We start from the raw sequence: 22,326 nt of genomic DNA, 5'->3' as shown, positions 1-22,326 counted from the left end.
CAATAACTGATATTTAGTAGTAAGTGCCTGCCTCGCACCCTGCAAGAGCTACGCGCTGGGGAAGATACAGGATAATGAGATCGGCTACAGTGTCTGCCCACACAGGGCTCCCGGTCCAAGAAGAAAGGACAGATATTTTATCTCCATTTTACAGCTGGGGAACCATAACCAGAAAGTTGATCTGCCCGAGATCACCCAGCCCAGAGGGGATTAGAACCGGTCCCTTGTTCTTCCCCCGAAGCCATCTTGCAGTGGTAGAGATGCACTTGCAACCATTTTGGATTGTCCCGACTCTAAAATAAACCCGCCGGTCTTTATGGTGCTCTATTCAGACCGGCTCCCTTTTGTTGTTAATGCTTTACATTTATTTTGGATATTTACAGGTATGTACAAATATACGCATATAATACATTATTTCACAAAATTCTATCTTACATACCTGCCCACCCCACTTGGAGAAGGGAGGCAGAAAGATTTTGCTCTAAATATCACGAGGATGGTAGAGACAAAAAAAAAAAAACAGTAACAGCAGCTGCTCCCTCCCAAAGGACACAGAAATCACCAGCCCCCTCCTGTCTCTGCACACACTCCTACTGACAATCTGCAAGCCTCACGCCTGCTCGCTCCAGCTGGGATTCCGGCAAGAGCGGCAGCTGCTTCAAATGTGCTTCTCTTCGGATTAAAACCCCCCTAGTTGGATCAAGACGACCTAAGGTGGTCTGGCTAAAGACAGCAGCGAACCGGCACCGCGTCGCAGCGGCCTGGCCGGAGTCTATTGAATATCAATAGCAAAGTCGACCGCGTTGCTCCGGTTTCAAGTATAATCCCCCCAGAAATGAGAGCGTGGCCGTTCCGCGCGAGTGCGGCTTTTGGTTTCCTTTTTCCCAGGATGGTAGCTCGACCTCACGGGGCACTGGCATGCATCTTCTCCAGACAGCCGGTCCAGAAGGCGACCAGCCTGTTGTCTCGGTTAACGCAGAACTCCGTGAAGTCCTTCAGCAGCCTATCGGCAAACTTCTCATCCCCCGTGGCGCTGGAGCGCCAGGTTTTAGTCAGCATAGTGTTGTAGGCCCAGTTGTAACCCACCCGCTCCTCACAGAACATGTTCTGGCTGGTGGAGCTGGTGGAATTGCGCCGTCGCCGTTGCTGGCCGGAGAATTTCCTCTTGGAGTAGGGTAGCTGTAGGAAGACGGTCCCTGATGAACAGAGAGGGAGCATCAGGACAAGCAGGAAGTTCCAGAGTTTTGAGGCAAGGTCCACCTGATTGGATTCTATCTACCCCAGTGCTAAACCAACACCACATTTATTATTAGTTACGACTGAGAGAACAGTGCTTTGCACATAGTATGCGCTTAATAAATGCCATCACTTTAGTTACTAAAAATGGTTTCTTGAGCCTATTACCACAAAGCCGTGTCCAGGAAAAAAAAACGGTCCTATTTTCACCAATAGGCTTAGTCTTCTTTCAACCAGCTCTACTCCACACCGCCCTAGAATGTGCTGATGCCATTTGTTTTCCTGTCCACCTAACTTCTTAATCAACTCAGATCCACCTGTCCCCAGGATCATTTCACTGGTGTGCCGAGATCACTGGAAATTCACTAATAAGTTGGAGCAAGGCCAGAGCATTCGTTTCCACCCTATGTCCTTCTTCGTACACTTGGTCAATCAACTCTTACAAATCTTTTTTTCCACTTTTTAAAAACCTAGAACTTTCTTCTTTCTCATGTTTCATAGCCAATTCCTGATGTTCGGAATGCAACAGGTAGGGACGAGGGGAAGATGAAAGCAGCGGTAAGCAATAGAAGACGCTCTGTTCTGGGAAGCCTCATTGAGAAGAAAAGGATTAGGAACTAAGTCCTCAATTCCAGGACCACTTCTGCCTATTTGGGGGCTCAGATAAGAGTCACTTAACTACTATGATGTAGACTGACCCTCTCTAAAGCAGATGATAATCCTTCTGCTTGAAATACACATGCAAAAAGATCTTGAGAAGCAGCATGGCGTAGTGCATAGAGCACGGGCCTGAAGCCAGAAGGACCTAGGTTCGAATCCCAGCTCTGCCACTTGTCTGCTGGGTGACCCTGGGCAAGTCACTTCATTCATCTGTGCCTCAGTGACCTCATCTGTAAAATGGGGATTAAGACTGTGAGCCCCATGAGGGACAGGGACTGCAACCAACCTGATATCCTTGTACCTACTCCAGGGCTTAGAAGAGGGATTGGCACATAGTAAGCACTTAAATAGCAGAATTATTATTATCTCTCTGACAGTGCAAAGCAAGAATAACTGACTGAATCGGTTCTTCAGCCCAACTTTGGAAAAAGCTACAAGGAGGGAAAAGAAATGCACTTTGTCCCTCATCAAATACAGTCTCGGGGATGAGATGACTAACCTATCTGCCTCCTCGTTCCAAACATCCTCTGAGATAGGGCTTATTAACTTTTAAAATGAGTATTTAACCCATTTCTCAGATGGAAAACCTGGAGCTGAAATGTTAGGTGACTTGCTCAACGGTGCAGTGCAGCTGAAACTACACTCCAGACCTATTTCCAGTTCGGGTGTTCCTTTGATTAGACCAAGAGTGTGAAGGTACAAGTCAGAAACCACTGCTGCTTCTTTTGGGCCCAGGTCTGGCTCTTGTTTTTTTTTTGTTTTGTTTTGTTTTTATATTAGTGCTATGAGCCAGGCACTGTACCAATCACTGGAGTAGATACAAGATCATCTGGTTGGATGAAGTCCCTCTCCCACACTGGGCTCACAGTCTTAATCCTCGTTTTACAGAGGAGGGAACTGACGCACAGAACAGTTAAGTGATTTGCCCAGGGTTGCACAGAACACAAGTGGTGGAGCTGTGATTAGAACTCAGGGCTTCTGACTCCTAACCTGGTGGTCTTTCTACTAGACCACACTGCTTCTCTGTTTCACTGTCTCCTGCCCCAGTTCCTCTGACTTTTTCTTTGGCCAAATGTAACACCAAGGGAAGCAGAGACAGCAGCAGAGGACATCAAGAGCAGACCTAAACAGTAATTCCTTGCCTCTTCTTGTACTGAATTGGGCTGCCTCCTAATCAACCAAGCAACATATACCTTTCACTGGGGGCAAAGCAAACAATGATGATCCCCAAGGCAGACTACTTGTAATTTTTTTGTTGCTGTCTCCCCAGCTAGACTGTAAACTCTTGTCTCCTAAGAACTATACTCTCCCAAGCACTCAGTTCAGTCTCAGCATAGAGTAAATGCTCAATAAATACTCGACTGACTGCAGCAAATGAAACTCTGACACAGAATCTACACTTGGTTTCGCAGTCAGGAGGCTGTCAAATATTTGCTAGTGCCTACTCACCTGTAACATGGATATACTGTGGTTTATTCTCTGATGGAAAGTTGAAAGCAGAAGCAGAGTATTTATCCTGCACAAATCCAAACCTGAAGAAACAGTGAGATTTAATATGATTTGACGTAGGGGCAATACAACTCCCTCACCCCTCACCCTAAACAAAAATCTCTTCTGGAAGGACTTCTTTATTAAAGTAAGAATCAAATAGAAGGAGCTAGGAAGCAATCCTACGTGGAAAAATCTCTTCAAGAAAGCAAAATCATTCTAGGCCTTTTGCCCTCACTCAGCACAAGGGAAAGAAAGAGAAGATGAATTTTTCACGCCTCTCTCTACTCCTGATTTTTTTTTCTGGGTCAGTAGTAATAGATGTGGATTCGTGACTCCAGTCCTCCTCTCCTCAGAAATGAAGTAAGTTTGTAGGGGAAGAAATAAATGAAATTAAAGATGGATAACTTTAAGAATGCTTCAATACCTGTTCCCTGTTAATGAATACCATACCTGTGAACAATGGCCTCCTGAAAGAGATGCATTCGATCCCAGTAAGTTTCAGGTTCAAAGCCTGAAATAAAAATTTAGCTGAGCCCAAATGCATCGAAACAACATGCAGCAGTACAATAGTTCAAACAATTCCCACCTCCTTTCTCCTTTATCCTAACGATGACATTTCTCACCAATTGATCTCATAGGCAAACTCCAAATCAAAAACTGGACTTCTTGATAAAACAGAGGGAGATGAATATTATAGTGTGGAGCCCACATGGTGCTTTTTCCCCAAGGTATCTAAGTTCCCAGGTGATGAAATGTTCTAAATAGTGATTATGAGTCATACATAGAGCATGATACTAACTGAGTTTTAATAATGCTGACAAGCTATGGCATTAAATTAACTAAAAACTAAAGTAACATTCTGTGGATACATTGCTTGCCTCTAAAGAGCTTAAGTGATTTCTCATTAATCCTCAATATCCTCATGAGACAGGAAGGAGATATGCATTACACTTCTCATTTCAGACGTGGGGAAACTAAAAGTTGTACATAAATCACCTAGGGTGCTGTTGGGGGAGAAGAAGCAGGAATAAGCAAGTCTTCCAAATGACCACGCTTCCAGTTTCTACTTTCTCTGCTTCACAGTTGCTAGGGAATAAGCCCTTGAGCAAAATGGAAGGGTGATGATTGCAAAACTGTTGAAGGTAAAAAATGCATAGTTCTTTCTGCCCTCAGATTTTGATGCTATTAGAGAGCAGCAATTGGACAGGATTCCACCAAAAAAACCCAAAAAGAAACCCTCAAGTGTTCTGTACAGATACTTTGTCATTTCCTTCAGTGCAATTTTCTATTCTGGACACACTAGTTTTTGGGGGGCTTTTAAAAGAAGAGAAATTAGAGGTGATTGGCTTATTTTTTAAAAATAGCATTTGTGTTATTAATTTTCATCATATCAGTTAAAAGAAAACAAACACAATTTGCTGGTCAGATTTTAAGCCATTTTCTGGAGCAGAGATGAGAATCATAAACTCTCAAAGTTGGTGGTTGAGAAGTATCAGGACAAAACACACATATTAACCTAAACTTTATTACACTTTATCATGGTTTCCAGTAAGTGACACCCTTCACCATTCTTAAAACAAGGCCCAAGCAGCATGGCCTAGTGGATAGAGCAGGGGCCTGAGAGTCAGAAGGTCGTGGGTTCTAATCCCGGCTCTGCCACTTGTCTGCAGTGTGAGCTTGGGCAAGTCACCTTACTTCTCCGTGCCTCTGCTACCTCATCTGTAAAATGGGGATTACAACTGTGAGCCCCATGTGTGGCCCAACCTGATTAGCTTGTAGCTACCCCAGCGCTTAGTATAACGTTTGGCACATAAGTGCTTAACAAACATTCCTCCCCCTCCCCATCCACCAAAAAGAAAAGTAGGGAATGTAACACATTCAAGAATACTTTGGGAGAAGCGACCTTTTGGGGGAATTGGACTCCCAAATGCATCATTTCTTACTATCGAAGAGGTGTTCACTGCCTTCCTTCAGTAAGCAGCTGATGTTGAGCGGAATGAACAACTGGGCTCTAAGTGGGTCGCCGTAGAGATAGCTGGGGAGTGCAAATGGACCTTCCAAAACTGGAACCAATAAGAAGCCGCAGGACGTGGCTTTCCGATGCCAACCTTGAACCTGGTGAAGAGTACGGCAATGAGGAAAACTTACTAGCAACTAAAAAGAAGGTTCTCTGCAGCAAAAGGTCACTAAACATCTTCCTAATTCGTATAAATCATCACTGATTTACTAACATACCTAGAAGAGGCTGGGCACTAAACAGTACCATGACAAATATACATTTTCCCCCCATTCCCAACTGAAAGCTTCTAACCGAAGCGTTTCATTTTCTAGTATTTCCACCTTTTTATGGTGCTGGTTCTATAGCATTTTTCTATTTGTATTTTTTTTTAACTTGATTTTTTTCCTCTGGGATGCTGGAGGAAAAAGCCCTGGGAGGTGAGTCGTAATCATACCGTTATGCTTTCCTTTAATTTAATAAACCTGAAAAATGACCAAAGTACTACATTCAGATCACTTTAGGAAAGTACCAGTCATGTAATAATGAAAAACCTCAGGGGCAAATTCAATAGAAGCAGTCTATTATGGATGAATAAGTAACCAAATTACCTCAAGAGCCTATTTACGAATAATGTGCTGCATTTACAAAAGGGAACTAGTAGTTGAAATAAAAGTTTAACAGCGTGATGTTCTTAGAGGAAGCGTGAGATTTTTAAAAAATAGATTGGACAAAGAATCGGAAAGTACACGTAATTCTCCTCTGATCTTAGGAGAGTACTATTGATGGCAGAAAACCTACTAGGGTTGAGAAGCAGGGTGGCCTAGTGGATAGAGCCTGAACGTGGGTTCTAATCCCGCTTCCGCTGCTTGTCTGCTACATAACCTTATGCAAGTCAGTCAACTTTTCTGCGCCTCAATTACCTCATCTGTATAATGGGGGTACAGACTGTGAGCCCACTGTGACTGATGATTTTGTATCTACCCCAGCACTTACTGCAATGCCTGACACATAGTCGGCGCTTAACAAATACCATTTAAAAAAAAAGTCTAGGACAAAGAAAATACCCCTTCCAACAAGCTGCCTTTGCATTTCTCACGTGCTTCACACAAGGTCACCGACAGAATTCTCTTAGATGACCGAAACCAAAAAAAATAATCTAGAGGACTCCTCAAGACCGTAAGCTCCCTGTGGGCAGAGAACATGCCTACCAACTCTGTTACACTGTACTTTCCTGTGTGCTCAGTACAGCGTTCTGCTCACAGTAAATGCTCAATAAATACAATTGGCCGATTGACTGTTCGGTAACAGGTGCCTAGATATTACCTTCCCGATACTCACCATCTCAAAGAGTACAGCAGCAGTCACCGCCATCCAGTGAAGTTTGATCTCAAAGGCAGCATTCAGAGAGAAGTTGCCATGATAATAACAACTACACCACTCCAGCCGGTCCGTGCGGTTGTTCACATCGACATCCAGGGTCACTGTCCGCTGCTCTGGGACTGTGGCCGCTACGCACAGGGTGAGAAGAGATTTTTTAACCAGGAAGCGGGAAAAATGGCAAATGTGAAATAAGTAACTGGGAGAGAAGACGGATTAAAGGAATCGGACAGGAGATCACAATCATGGAATCATGCTCCTGTCTAGAAGACCCCCCATCCTGGAAAAAACATAAGGAGGGGCAGGGCCTACGCATTTGAATGTCTCACTGGGGAAATAACTGGTTTCAGGCTCCTTCCTCCAGCAAGCACAGGAAATGAAAACCTTTTAATGCAACTCACACATTTTTATTTTTCCTATGGAAAAATATTCTACAATAATTGTCCCACCACTCTAACAGGCTCATGTACCTCACAGTTTGACTAAAAATTTTCGTTTGAGAAATATGATAACCTTTAAGGGATGCAAAAATGACATATTAGACAGAAAGTCCAAATAGTTTGGAGAGAAAGCTCTAAAATTTGGCTTTTGCATGCCACTGGATAATGTAGTTCCAGAAACTGCCCTTCTCTCGAACTAAATGGATCATGAGTGCCTGAATGAATTTCTTTTTTTCTTTATTGAAGAAACTAAGTCCCACCCCATTTTACTTCCTGGAAAGAAAAGTGCTAAGAAAGGAACACTAGGCCAATCACATTTCCAGTAGCATGAGAACCCCTAGATGACCCTGAAAACATCCCAGTGTAGTAATAATAATAATAATGATGGCATTTATTAAGCACTTACTATGTGCAAAGCACTGTTCTAAGCGCTGGGGCGGTTACAAGGTGATCAGGTTGTCCCACAGGGGGCTCACAAGTCTTAATCCCCATTTTACAGATGAGGTAACTGAGGCCTAGAGAAGTTAAGTGACTTGCCCAAAGTCACACAGCTGACAATTGGCAGAGCAGGATTTGAACCCATGACCTCTGACTCCAAAGCCCAGGCTCTTTCCACTGAGCCACACTGCTTCTCCAATCTACTATCCAGTGTAGTGGACAGAGCACAGGCCTGAGAATCAGAAGGTCATGGGTTTTATTCTCGGCTCCACCACTTGCCTGCTATGTGACCATACGCAGTCACTTCACTATTCTGTGCCTCAGTTACCTCATCTGTAAATTGGGGACTGAGACTCTATGCCCCCCATGGGACTGTGTCCAACCCGATTTGCTTTTATCGACCCCAGCGCTTAGTACAGTACCTGGCACATAGTAATCACCTAACAAATACCGTAATTAATATTATTATTATTATGCAGCCCACTATTTTTCTTCTTTTTCCAGGAGAATTTCACATACCTCTCCTCTTTAAATTCAGTCTTTGGGAATAGATGCAGATGACCATTTAGAGGTATGAGCAGCAGCTAACATAAAAGTGGCACACAAAGTGACAATACATAAAAAAAAACCCTCAAAAACCAAAGCATTGTTGGGGGGAACATTTTTTGAAAGTGTCTTTCACTGTTTAGATGGTTAGAGGCAGACTGACAGTTTATACACAAAGACTTATGGTGAAAGAACCATGATCTCTGTAGTGCTGTAACAGAAGCTTAGTATATGGTAGGAACAAATTGGATCAAGCCGGCCTGGATTAGATACAGCCGCCCACACCTTCTAACAATATACATTTGGCATGATAGAGCCTGTAGGTTTCACTTGCTGACAGTGATCTCGGAGGGAGGGATATATAAAAGACATTATATTTCGGTAATGCTGGTGAAATTGCTTTGATTTGTTCGTTTTTTTGGAACACTATCAAATTGCCTCCCTATGGGTCTTAATGTTCCCAAACTCTGCCTCACGACTGGGTAGTTTGTTCCCATCCTGAACGATGGCTTTCGAGCCAGAACCTGAAGGTCTGTGCTTGAGCTCTACCTCGCCCAAAGAGACAAATGGTTCGTAGCTTCTGGGACAGCGCTTGGATAATTGCGAGGACATAACTTGGAGGCTATGCTTCCATCCTAATGCTAAGGCCCCATGTGTCTTTTATGTAATGTTACTTTTTTTCATTCAGCTAGACTTGCTTTCCAATTTTTCATTCCTACTGCTAGGTCGGATATTTCCCTAATCTGGATTAAAAGCTCTGCTCTTTTGCGGACGAGCGGGACATTTTCCCAAGCGTTTAGTACATGGTAGGAACAGATTGGATCAAATTTGGAACACTGTCAAATTGTCTCCCTGTGGATCTTAATGTTCCCAAATTCTGCCTCACAAATGGGTAGTTTGTCCCCATCCTGAACGACGGCTTTAGAGCCAGAACCTGAAGGTCTGTGCTCGAGCTCTACCTTGCCCAAAGAGACAAATCGTTCCTAGCTTCTGGGAGAGCGCTTTACAGAGCAAGTGCTCAAGAAATACTACTGAAGGACCGATTGATAGTATTGAAATCTTCAAATGAGAACCCTGGAGAAACCCTTGCCCAAATCGCCCCACGTAGAAGCTGAAAAGAGAACTTCTGCTTTTTGAGGGCGTGCCTAGAGTTGAACGGGCCAACGTTGCTCCACCCAAAATACACTCAAGAAAGCCACTGACCGACCTCAAGAACTACACCGATTTTATTGAGCTTCTCCGTCTTACTAGGGCTTTGAGTTGGGATCCTTCGTTTGACCCTGCTGGACTCCTCCGCTCTAACAAGGGGAGTCCAGAGTGAGGCAATGCCCCCACTGCACGTGGATGAGGATCGGAATAATTAGGAATGCTGGGCCTTTCTGTCCCTGCAAAAGGCTTTCTGGAGGGGTTGTGGAGAAGACAACAGAAAGGGAAGAATGTTGTGGGAGTTCTGTGTTGCTTGCTGCTGTGCCAGTGCTTACAACAGTGCTTGGCACATAGTAAGCACTTAACAAATACTATTATTATTGTTATTATTATTATTTCACTACCACATATTAAGAAAAAAAAACTGCCAGGGATAGGAATTTTGTTCAGACGCTCACGTGCAGAAAATGGGGCACACAAACACCATCCTTGCTGACCACAGAAATGAAACACAGATTTTGTTAATGCTCAGACCTGGAGCTTACTGTCGGCGAGTTCAAGTGGGAGATAGAAAGTAAGGATTAACAAAGTTGTTTGGAATCATGCAGCCGAGCAGCGAGAGCAACTGCATCCATTTTTCTTCATTGAGTCTACCATCTGGCTGCAAGACCGCATGGCCAGTGAAACATACCCCCAGACACCACCACCACCACCAGCTCCATCTGATGAATGGCTAGCCCGACATTTACAGCTTTGATCTTAAATCCCCTGGAAACGGTCCCTCGGCTACCTGCCGCCATCCGGGCACCTACCTAATAGTGCGGCTGCTTGGCTCCGTCCCCCGAAACTACGGCTGAAGGAGCTGTGCCTGCTTGCATAAGAGGCCGGGCGGCTGGGCAGCCAAGGCAGGAGGAATCCCGGGATTTCTGAGTGCAAGAGCTCTTCCGCTACAAATGCCACCTCAAACCACTTCCGCTGGAAGGTGGTAAAATCATCCACTGCTGCTGTGTGCCATGTGGCAGGCTGCTGCATGCCCACTGTTGGTGGGGGGAAAGAAACATGTATCAGACTCAAGGCTCTGCACACTGTAAGCACCGTACACAAATGCTTCACCCTCTTCTCAATGCTCTGCCCAGTGCTCCATAAACTCTGAGCACTTAAATATCGCTCCGGCTGCTTTCAGGATTCCGTGGTTAGGAAGGGATGAACTCGTGCCAGGATTTCTGCAAGATACAGCATACACACCTGGCTAGTGAAACATGCCCATCTGGAGAGGCACCAGGCACGGGAGTCTCAAGGATAATAAAGTCACGTAAAAGACGAAGCGGAATATCCTACTAGCAGAGAGCCAGCAAATCACCCGGACGGACAGTATGGGAAGGAAGGCTTCACTGAACACGGAATGTTGCATTTTATTTAGCACTCTTTAAATAGAGCAGCTTGATAATCAGTCATCTAATAAGAAGGACCTTGGGAGAAAATTCCAGTCTATCAGCCTAAGGGGAAATCTGCAGCACCTGCCCCAGAGACCTCCTGGCTAAGAGATGTTGGCTTATTTCTGGAACCGAGATAGAAAAGGTATATGCGCAGCAGAAACCTATTTTTTTCTTATCTTTTAATGCTTACAGAGCAGTCAAGAAAATCTTCACAGATGTTCTTCCTATTCATCTGGACTTGAAAGAACAAGGACTTGGACAAACTCACTAACCTAGGAAAGGGCAATTATCACACAGCACAAACTACAGACCATCAGAGCTGTATCAAAAAGAACCACCTGCTCTGGTGGACAAATTTTGTTCAAAAAAATACAGACAAAAGACTGTACCAGAAGAACTGTCCAAGTTTCAAATATCAAAAGGTAGGGAGGTTGATGATATTCCAATTAATGTATTTCTTTTCCTTTACAATAATAATAATGGTATTTGTTAAGCGCTTACTATGTGCCAAGCACTGCTCTAAGCACTGAAGCACTGTTCTAAATGCGGAAGTCAAGTAATGCCTGCCCTAGGACTTAAAAGCTCACAGACAATTAGAAAAAATATATCCCCAAAGCCCATTTTAATTTTCCCGTCTATGACCTCGGTCTGGCTCCTTGTCCACGACTATCTTGTAGAAATAGAATCCATAAATGAAGGTTCGCAGGGCTTCCCCAGAGGCATGTGTGATCAGCTGTTCCTCCAACATTTTCTAAGAGAGAAAGGAGATATGTTCAAATTCCAGAAAAAGTTACTGTAGAAAATCTAGAGGGGACAGGAAAGGAACAGTTATTCATGTTGCAATAATGTTCCTGACTCCTGGAGAATAGCAATGACAAAAATATTCAGACGATGAGGAAACAGAGACCCAGAAAAAATGTGACATTCTGTTAAGTGCAGAGAGTAAGTATTTAATACATGATTTTGACTGATTTAAGATTGTGACTGATTTAATAAATAAGATTGTGATTTATTTAAGAATTGAAAGGTCTCCCTGAATTGCTCCAACTCCAATCAATCAAATCATTCATATTTACTGAGTGCTCATTGTGTGCAGGGCACTGAACTAAGTGCTTGGGAGAGTACAACATGACAATATAACAGACACATTCCCTGCCTACCTTGAGCTTACAGTCTAGAGGGGCATAAATAATAATTATGGTATTTGTTAAGTGCTTACTATGTGCCAAGCACTGTTCTAAGCACTGAGGTAAATACAAGGTAATCAGATTGTCCCATGTGGGGCTCACGATCTCAATCCCCATTTTACAGATGAGGTAACTGAGGTACAAAGAAGTTAAGTGACTTGCCCCAGGTCACAGAGCAGACAAGTGGAGAAACAGGGATTAGAACCCACAACCTCTGACTCCCAAGCCTCTGCTCTTGCCACTAGGCCATGCTGCTCCTCTAAATCAATCAATAGTATTTATTGAGTGATTATTGTGTGCATAACACTGTATTAAGTGCGTGGGGGAGTACAATACAACAGAGTTGGTAGACATGATCCCTGCCTCCATGGAGCTTTCAGTCTAGAGGGGGAGACAGACATTAAAATAAATTACAGATAGGGGAAATGGCAGAATATAAGGATAAGTGCTGTGGGACTGAGAGCGGAGTGAATATCAAGTGCTCAAGGGATATAGAGCCAAGTGCATAAGTGTTGCAGAAAAGAGAACACATGGGGGAAAATGAGGGCTTTTAGGTGGGGAAGGACTCTTGAAAGAGATGTGATTTTAGGAGGGCTCTGAAAGTGGGGAGAGTGCTGATCTTTCAGATATGAAGTGAAAGGGAGTTCCAGGCCATGCGGAGGACATGAGCAAGGGGAAATCAAGGCACAGTAGAGTGAAGTCTGCAAGGGGAGGACCAACTGAGTGCCTTAAAATCGATGCTAAGGAGTTTCTGTTGGATGTGAAGATGGATGGACAACCACTGGAAATTTTTGAGGAGAGAACACATGGATTGAGAGGATTTTTAGAAAAATGATCCAGGCACCAGAGTGAAGTATGGATTGGAGAGGAGAGAGACAGGAAGAAGGAGGGTCAGTGAGGAAGCTGATGCAGTTGTCAAGATGAGATATGACAAGTGCTTGGATCAACAAGGTAGCAGTTTGGATGGAGAGGAAAAGAACAGATTCCAGAGATGCCAAGGTTAGAAATGTCCCATTCATTCATACTGGTTTTTGGGACAATATATGCCAAGCATTTGTTCTAAGCACTGGGGTAGATACAAGGTAACCAGGTCCCACATGGGGCTCGCAACCTAAGTGGAGGAAGAACACGGTCTCCCCTACTGCGCTCTCCAGAGGGGGCTTCATCTTCTCCCACTCCCCCAGACTCACTGGGAAAGGAGGAGGTGTTGACTTCCTTCTCGCTCCCCAATGCTGCTTTCGCACCATTCCGCCTTTTCCATCTCTTTCTTTCCCTGCCTTTGAAGCCCATATCATCCGCTTCTACCACCCACTCCAGACTCTAGTAGCTGTCATCCACCGCCCCCCCAGGCCCCACCTCCAACTGGTTTAACCATTTTGATTCCTTTCTCACACTCCTCTCTTTCTCCATGCCCACACTGATCCTTGGGGATGACAATATCCACACAGATGTTCCTGATGACCCTTCTGCTGTGCGCCTTCTATCACTCCTCAGCTCCGCAGACCTCCTGCTCCACCCCACCTCTCCCACTCGCCAACTTGGACACGCACTCAAAATCATCATCTCTAACCACTGCACAAGCTCTACCCTCACCAATATCTACCCTCACCAACCTGAAATCCTGTCTATCAATCAATCAATCGTATTTATTGAGCGCTTACTGTGTGCAGAGCGCTGTACTAAGCGCTTGGGAAGTACAAGTTGGCAACATACAGAGACAGTCCCTACCCAACAGTGGGCTCACAGTCTAGAAGGGGGAGACAGGTCTATCTGACCACACACTATCTCCCACACACCTCCCCTCCTGGTAAATCCGTACTATTTTCCCACTGAGACCTCCGACCTGTGGACCCCGTTGAATTTTCTCAACTCCTCATGTCCCAGTTCCACCATTTGTCAGCTGTGTGACTTTCGGGTCAGTCACTTCGCTTCTCTGTGTCTCAGTTACCTCATCTGTAAAATGGGGATTAAGACTGTAAGCCCTACGTGGGACAACCTGATTACCTTGTATCTACCCCAGCACTTAGAACAGTGCTTGGTACATAGTGAGTGCTTAACAAATACCATTGTTATTATTATTATTAACGATATTTATGATGATATTTATTAAATGCTTGCTCTATACACCGCACTGTGCTAAACCCCGGAGTAGATTCAAGATATTCAGATTGGACATAGTCCTTATCCGTCTTGGAGTTTGCAAACTAAGAGGGAAAGCAGATCTTTTATCCCCATTTATTAGAGGAAATTGTGGTATAGACAGTTTAAGCGAATTGCCCAAGATTCCACAGCTGACCCTAGTCCAGTGCTCTTTCCACTAGGCCACGAAGGTGTCTTACCTGCATGATGTCAATCGCCATGACTTGGGTCTGTATCCCTTCCACATTGTTGACCAGCCAGTGTACCACCTCAGCACTGATGAAGCAGTATGGTGAAAGTCCCTTCTGTTCAGAGAGCAGCTGGACCCCTGTTCTAAAACCCAAGAGAAGCAGGAATTTAAACTAGTTAAGGTGTGGGGCTGTGCTTGTTCCAAGAAGCATAATCAACCCAACATCTCACAAATACAGGAGGATGAGTCTTTGCATATACGACTGAATGAACATATACTTTTTCTACAAGTTAAGGAGCCCCTGGGTCCCAAGGGAATGGCCACTGCTTTGCAGACTATGAAGGAGGCAAGTTGAGGCAGCAAACCAAAAACAGCAAGCCTAGAGTCAAAAGCGACTGATGATCTCTGTGGTCTGGAGCTCATCTGGTGCTGTCCAGACCTCTTAAACGTAGGTCACAGACCTGCCTGGAGCCATCCTGGGGCAGGGGGCGGGACCAGTTCTTACCAGCAGCAGATCCCAGAGATCCACACTTGCACCAGAAGACTGTTGACTTCAACGCTCTCCACCCCCTCGCACCCGCCTACCTCACCTCCCTTCTTTCCTTCTCCAGCCCAGCCCGCACCCTCCGCTCCTATGCCGCTAACCTCCTTACTGTCCCGCTGTTGCCCCTGGCCCACGTCCTACCTCTGGCCTGGAATGCCCTCCTTCCCCACATCCACCAAACTAGCTTTCTTCCCCCCTTCAAAGCCCTCCTGAGAGCTCACCTCCTCCAGGAGGCCTTCCCAGACTGAGCCCCCTTTTTCCCTGCTCCTCCTCCCCTCCCCAAAACCCCTACTCCCTCCACTCTACCCCCTTCCCCGCCCCACAGCCCTTGTGTATATTTGTACATATTTATTATATTTATTTTATTAATGATGTGTATATATCTATAATTCTATTTATCTATTTTGGTGCTATTGATGCCTGTCTACTTGTTTTGTTTTGTTGCGTGCCTCCCCCTTCAAGACTGTGAGCCCGTTGTTGGGTAGGGATTGTCTCTCTCTCCAAGCGCTTAGTACAGTGCTCTGCACAAAGTAAGCACTCAATAAATACGATCGAATGAATGAATTGGCCCCCAGGCCCTCAGAGAGGCTCTCCAGAAATCCCTGATTGCTATCTGGCCCATTAAGGGATACCCCAAGAACTTCAGATTGTTTTAGACCACGAGGGAGTCCCCCCATCTAGCTCCAGTTAAAGATTCAGAATCATTCGCATCTCCTCAGGATCTTCGGGGCCAAAGAGAAGCTGGAAACTGTCCAGGATCCCTGAGGCCAGTCAACAGGCGCTGAATCCAGAGGGGAGCTTGACCCAAATCGAAAGGCTCTAGCGGGCCTCCGACTTTCTTTAAAACCCCAAGGGGCCGAACCACCTTTAGTTCACTGATTTAGTTCTACTGTACTTTCCTAGTTCCCTTCTTCACACAGTAAGCGCTGAATAAATAGCACTGACTGATAGAGCACAAGTGTGGTAATGAGCCCGTCCTACTACTTACGTAGGGTGCTTCATTGCTTCGAGGATCTCGACCAAAGTGGAGGAAGACGTCAAGGAGCTTGCTGAAAACTGCTGAGAGCTGAAACACACACAGAAACAGAAGTGTTCAGTCAGCAGGACCGATCGAGTTAGGCAGTTAGAACTCAAAAAGTACTTTTTCCTCTTTTTTAACTTCATGTTGCTGAAGTCATTAAAAATATCGCCTTCCATTTCAACAGAGCCTTTCTTCCAAAGAGCTCAAAGCACTTTGGCACATATTTATTTATCCTCAGTGCCATTTCTAGATGAAGATAGGAGACATGGAGATTAAATGAGATATGATTATTTGAGCTCACAAAGAGCCAGTGCTAGAGCTAGACTTCAAACCGGGTATCCTTGACAATCCAATTTCTACCCATTAATCTACCTTACTTCCTGTAGCCTGAAGTTTATCACTTGATAAATGCCCTCAGGAACAAAAGGGAAATGGGGCACGGCTTGGACTAGTTCCTATCAGAAGACATCCCGCTGCCTACACCACAAAAAAGAAATAAACGGAGGAGGGAAAAGCAATCCAATCTGGAAAACAGCACAGTGCAGAAATCAGTTGACGGTGTACTCCAGGTGGACTTTGGAAAAGCAAAATTGGTAGCAGAATCAATGGCGATACTATCTGCTGAATGGCATAGTGGATAGACCATGGGCCTGGGAGCCAGAAGGTTGTGGGTTCTAATCCTGGCTCCACCGTTGTCTGCTCTGTGACCTGGGGCAAGTCACTTCACTTGTCTGTGCCTCCATTACCTTACCTGCAAAATGGGGATTGAATCTGTGAGCCCCATGTGGGACAGGGACTGTGGGAGCTCGTACCCACCCCAGCACTTAGTACAGTGCCTGGCACATAGTAAACACTTAAATACCACAATTATTACTATTATAATAGCTACAACTCCAGGAAACAACACTTAAATACCATTATTATTATTATTATAATAACTACGACTCAAGGAAACAAACACTAATCTCATTTCCAGGTCCCCAATAATTCTGAGTTTTCTCTCGCAATTGCTCCACTTTTTGCAACCCCAAAACGGGTGGGGTTATTTTGCAGAATACTCTAAAAATTAAATCTAGTCGTAAGGGGAGCTGGAGAAAAGAGAGGAAGGAAAGGGAGAAGGAAGAGAATGGTAAGAGAGCACTTGAGAATGTGTCTCTTACTTCTATTGCCCTCTCCCACGTGCTGCATAAAACAGGCACTCAATGAACTAAACCCCCTCTCCCTCCTCTTCCTCCCCTGGAGTTCACAATCAATCAATCAATCACATTTATTGAGCGCTTACTGTGTGCAGAGCACTGTACTAAGTGCTTGGGAAGTAAAAGTTGGCAACATATAGGGACAGTCCCTACCCAACAGTGGACTCACAGTCTAGAAGGGGGAGTCTGAGAGAAGAAACTTAAGCTGGGGCCTGCAGAGTTAGCACATTCTGACCCTTCTCTTCTTCCTACTCTGGGAGCATGCTGCTATCACTGCATAATAAAACAATCTTTTATTTCCTCCTCAAAAATCAGGAGGAGGAATTACACAAGTATAATAATAATAATTTGAATTTGAATTGTGCTTATTTCCAAAGGGCCTTCACATTAATAACACGTTAACTCATTTTGGCCCCCAATCCAGTTTCAGGGAAAATCTGGGTCCTCAGAGGAATAGGGAAGTTTCTCAGCCCCTTTCCTTCTGACTTGATTCTCCCAAAGTTGTAGAGAAGACAAAAGGACAGAGGGAGAGTCCTTTAATGAGGCTCCGGCAGTATGAGGCTTCCAGTCATCTCGAGGAATTCCAATCTCTAAAATCCCAAGGTTTGAAGCCCCAGTGGGCTCAGTGTGAATAGGGTTTCAAACGTCTAGTTAACGTTTAAATATTGCTCAAATGTTTCCAACACCCCAAGCAATTTACCTGTTCTCTGGAAAAATAATAATGATAGCATTTATTAAGCGCTTACTATGTGCGAAGCACTGTTCTAAGCGCTGAAGAATTCTTCTCTTTCACTGGGACACTTCTGGATGCACAGCTGCGTCACGGGGTGGTATGGCTACAAATCTTGAACCCACAAACCAGGGCTGCTATTTAAATACACCCTTCCCCTACATTAATTGTGATATTAAGCACTGCAGTACACACAAGATTATCAGGTCCCACTTGGGGCTCACAGTCTGAGTAAGAGGGAGAACAGGTATTGAATCCCCATTTTGCAGATGAGAGAACTGAGGAACAGAGAAGTTAAATGACTTGCCCAAGGTCACACAGCAGGCAAGTGGTGGAGCCAATACTAGAACTCAGGTCCTCTGACTCCCAAACCCGTACTCCTTCCGCTAGGCCATGTTGCTTCTCAATCTAGTTTGCAGTCTAGCTGGGGAGAAGCAGCGTGCCTTGGCGGAAACAGCCCAGGCTTGGGAGTCGGAGGTCATGGGTTCTAATCCCGACTCCGCCACTTATTCGCTGTGTGACTTTGGGCAAGTCACTTCACTTCTCTGGGCCACAGTTACCTCATCTGTAAAATGGGGATTAAGACTGTGAGCGCCACGTGGGACAACCTGCTTACCTTGTACCCACCCCAGTGCTTAGAACAGTGCTTGGCACATAATAGGTGCTAAACAAACACCATCAATATTATCATCATCATCATCAATCGTATTTATTGAGCACTTACTATGTGCAGAGCACTGTACTAAGCGCTTGGGAAGTACAAATTAGCAACATATAGAGACAGTCCCTACCCAACAGTGGGCTCACAGTCTAATATTAAGATTATTATGTGCTGTGGAGCAAAGTGCTTACGGGGTGCAGATCCTATCTTTAGCTCCGAAGTCCTGCTTAACAAATACCATCAATATTATGATTATTATGTGCTGTGCAGCAAAGTGCTTAAAGGGTGCAGATCCTATCTTTAGCTCCGAAGTCCTGCAGTGAAGGGGCAGCTCCTCGTGCTAGGCACTTGTCTTCCCGTTCCACTATCTGGCACGGCCTACACCCCGCACCCAAGTCTTCTTTAATGTACTCTCCCAAGTGCTTAGTACAGTGCACTGCACATAGTAAGTGCTCAATAAATACCACTGATTGATGGATTGGCAGAGCCCGAATTAGGGTGGTGTGAGCGGAGGAGCCGATGAGGGCGCAGAGTTGAGGGGCGGAAATGCCAGCGTTCTGAAGAAGCCTCCTGAACTCGATTCAGGGAGGAAGTGGTTCGGAGGGCCATGACGAGTAATTATGCTCTTTAAAACCCTCTCCCTGCCAGGAAGGACTGGCTTGCCAAATGCCTGCCACTGGGGCAGGGGAGATGGAGGCAAGTTGACCCCCTGCCCTGACTGCTAAAATCCCTGTCTGTAACGTTGCCCCACCAGCCTCAGTTCCGCAATCGCCCCCGCTCAACGCTCCTCCCTTGCATCACTATACGCGGGATTGGGAGGTGGGGGGTGATTTGTGAGTCGGCTCCCCGCTCCTGAGGTCCAGAAGGGCTCCTGGCCAGGATCTGGGGCAGGCCACCAACCCCACGTTGCATCCTCTAGATACCATGGCTGCTGAAGCTGTTGGATAGCCTCAACGCTGAATATACAAAGATCGAAAGGTCTGCTGCAGACCTGGGAGCTGAAACCCCACCAAGAGTGTAAGAGCCCATCTCCAGGAACCTTCCCTGGGCCTGGAGGCAGGTTAACGCCCACCTTCACTTCTGCCATACTGGGGGGCTCCTATCATCATCATCAGCGAAGCCTAGGAGTCAGAAGGACCTGGGTTCTAATCCCGGCTCCGCCACTTGTCTGCTGTGTAGCCTTGGGCAACTCAACTGAGCCTCTTCCTTCCTCTCCCCCTCTCCATCCCCCCCATCTTACCTCCTTCCCTTCCCCACAGCACCTGTATATATGTATATATGTTTGTACATATTTATTACTCTATTTATTTATTTATTTTACTTGTACATATCTATTCTATTTTATTTTGTTAGTATGTTTGGTTTTGTTCTCTGTCTCCCTTTAGACTGTGAGCCCACTGCTGGGTAGGGACTGTCTCTATATGTTGCCAACTTGTACTTCCCAAGCACTTAGTACAGTACTCTGCATACAGTAAGTGCTCAATAAATATGACTGATGATTGATGATGATGATTTCAGTTCTCTGTGCCTCAGTACCTCATCTGTAATACGGGGATTAAGACTGTGAGCCCTATGTGGGACAGGGACTGTTTCAACCTGATTACCTTTTTATCTTCCCCACTGCTTAATACAGTGCCTGGCACACAGCAGGCAACTAAATATCACCATTATTATCATCACCACCACCACCACCACTACTTATTGGGCACCTACTGTATGCAGAGCCCTGAACTAGCCATCTCCCTTCACTCTTAAGGTCCTGGAGGAAGAAGTACTTAAGCCCCAGTAAGTGTGCATGCCCAAGGGTGTTTACAGGAGAAGGGTGGTGAGAGGGAGCCAGGTTTTACGCCCCAGGTTCAGGAACCAAAGGCGAAACATAAAAACCACAGTTTCACATTGAGGCCCTGGCCTTGTCTCTTAATGGCAGTTATCACACTCACCCTACTAAAACTGAACTACTGATTGTCCATTTTCACAAACCGCTCTGGTGAGCAACAGTAATAATAATAATAATTATGGTCTTTGTTAAGCACTTACTATGTGCCAAGCGCTGTTCTAAGCGCTGAGGTAGATACAGGGCAATCAGGTTGTCCCACGTAGGGCTCACATTTTTAATCCCCATTTTTCAGATAACTGAGGCACGGAGAAGTTAAGTGACTTGCCCAAGGTCACACAGCAGACAAGTGGCAGAGCCGGGATTAGAACCCACGTCCTCTGACTCCCAAGCCCGGGCTCTTTCCACTAAGCCGCACTGCTTCTCTGTACTAGATACCCACCTGATGCCTACTGGGGTTTCCCTCTTCAATTCCTCCCACCTCACTTCTGATGCCCGTTCTCAACTACCCGGAGCAGACATTAAAAATGAACCAGGTTCCTCTCTCCCATCCCCAGAGAACTGGGAGTTACTGCAGTTCAGCAAGCTCCCTATGCCCCTTCCATTCAATCAATCAATCGTATTTATTGAGCGCTTACTGTGTGCAGAGCACTGCACTAAGCGCTTGGGAAGTACAAGTTGGCAACATATAGAGACAGTCCCTACCCAACAGTGGGCTCACAGTCTAGAAGGGGGAGATAGAGAACAAAACCAAACATATTAACAAAATAAAATAAATAGAATAGATATGTACAAGTAAAGTAGAGTAGTAAATATGTACAAACATATATACATATATACAGGTGCTGTGGGGAAGGGAAGGAGGTAAGACGGGGGGGATGGAGAAGGGGACAAGGGGGAGAGGAAGGAGCAAGACAGGGTACCGGAGTCCTAATAAAGCTTCGCAAAAAGTTCCCCAAATTCCTAACCACTTTGCTGCTTCTGCAACTGCCGTTGTTGGCTTGTGGGGGGCAGGGATTGATATTTGTGAAGCCCTTACTACGTACCAGGCACAGTACTAAGCACTGAGGTAAATACAAGAAAATCAGGTTGGACACAGTTCATGTCCCACATGGAGTAAAAGTCTTCATCCCCATTTTACAACTGAGGTAGTTGAGACACAGAGAAGTAAAGTGACTTGTCCAAGATCACACAGCAGACAATCAATCAATCGTATTTATTGAGCGCTTACTGTGTGCAGAGCACTGTACTAAGCGCTTGGGAAGTACAAGTTGGCAACATATAGAGACAGTCCCTACTCAACAGTGGGCTCACAGTCTAGAAGGGGGAGACAGAGAACAAAACCATATTAATAAAATAAATAGAGTAGATATGTACAAGTAAAATAAATAGAGTAATAAATATGTACAAACATATATACATATGTACAGGTGCTGTGGGGAAAGGAAGGAGGTAAGACGGGGGATGGGGCGAGGGGGAGAGGAAGGAGGGGGCTCAGTGTGGGAAGGCCTCCTGGAGGAGGTGAGCTCTCAGGCCTTGAAGGGAGGAAGAGAGCTAGCTTGGCAGATGTGCGGAGGGAGGGCATTCCAGGCCAGGAGAAGGACGTGGGCCGGGGGTCGACGGCGGGACAGGCGAGAACGAGGCACGGTGAGTTTAGTGGCAGAGGAGCGGAGGGTGCAGGCTGGGCTGGAGAAGGAGAGAAGGGAGGTGAGGTAGGAGGGGGCGAGGTGATGGACAGCCTTGAAGCCCAGGGTGAGGAGTTTCTGCCTGATGCGCAGATTGATTGGTAGTCACTGGAGGTTTTTGAGGAGGGGAGTAACATGCCCAGAGCGTTTCTGGACAAAGACAATCCAGGCAGCAGTGTGAAGTATGGATTGAAGTGGGGAGAGACACGAGGATGGGAGATCAGAGAGAAGGCTAGTGCAGTAGTCCAGACAGGATAGGATGAGAGCTTGAACGAGCAGGGTAGCAGTTTGAAAACACCCTCTCTTGACCCCACCTCACCTTCTAGTTATCGCCCCATAACCCTCCTACCATTCCTTTCCAAACTCCTTG

General features: G+C 45.5%; 1 protein-coding gene across 5 annotated transcripts in view; it reads right to left on the bottom strand.

The window, feature by feature from the left end:
- Window positions 1-350: 350 nt before the first annotated feature.
- DEPDC5 (DEP domain containing 5, GATOR1 subcomplex subunit) overlaps window positions 351-22,326 on the bottom strand; it is a 90,064-nt gene continuing 68,088 nt past the window's right edge. For all 5 annotated transcript variants that reach the window (XM_038762438.1, XM_038762441.1, XM_038762440.1 and 2 more), the window contains 9 exons: window positions 15,818-15,895; window positions 14,296-14,428; window positions 11,412-11,520; window positions 10,146-10,370; window positions 6,725-6,894; window positions 5,331-5,502; window positions 3,838-3,898; window positions 3,346-3,428; window positions 351-1,196 (listed from right to left, as the gene is read on the bottom strand). In XM_038762438.1, the coding sequence (XP_038618366.1) occupies window positions 904-1,196; window positions 3,346-3,428; window positions 3,838-3,898; window positions 5,331-5,502; window positions 6,725-6,894; window positions 10,146-10,370; window positions 11,412-11,520; window positions 14,296-14,428; window positions 15,818-15,895 (1,324 nt within the window). In that variant the 3' untranslated portion in view covers window positions 351-903. The remainder of the gene's footprint in view (window positions 1,197-3,345; window positions 3,429-3,837; window positions 3,899-5,330; window positions 5,503-6,724; window positions 6,895-10,145; window positions 10,371-11,411; window positions 11,521-14,295; window positions 14,429-15,817; window positions 15,896-22,326) is intronic.

Source organism: Tachyglossus aculeatus, chromosome 21, assembly GCF_015852505.1.
Source record: "Tachyglossus aculeatus isolate mTacAcu1 chromosome 21, mTacAcu1.pri, whole genome shotgun sequence".
In the NCBI taxonomy this organism is placed as follows: domain Eukaryota; kingdom Metazoa; phylum Chordata; class Mammalia; order Monotremata; family Tachyglossidae; genus Tachyglossus; species Tachyglossus aculeatus.
This window is presented reverse-complemented; position numbering and strand designations above follow the sequence as displayed.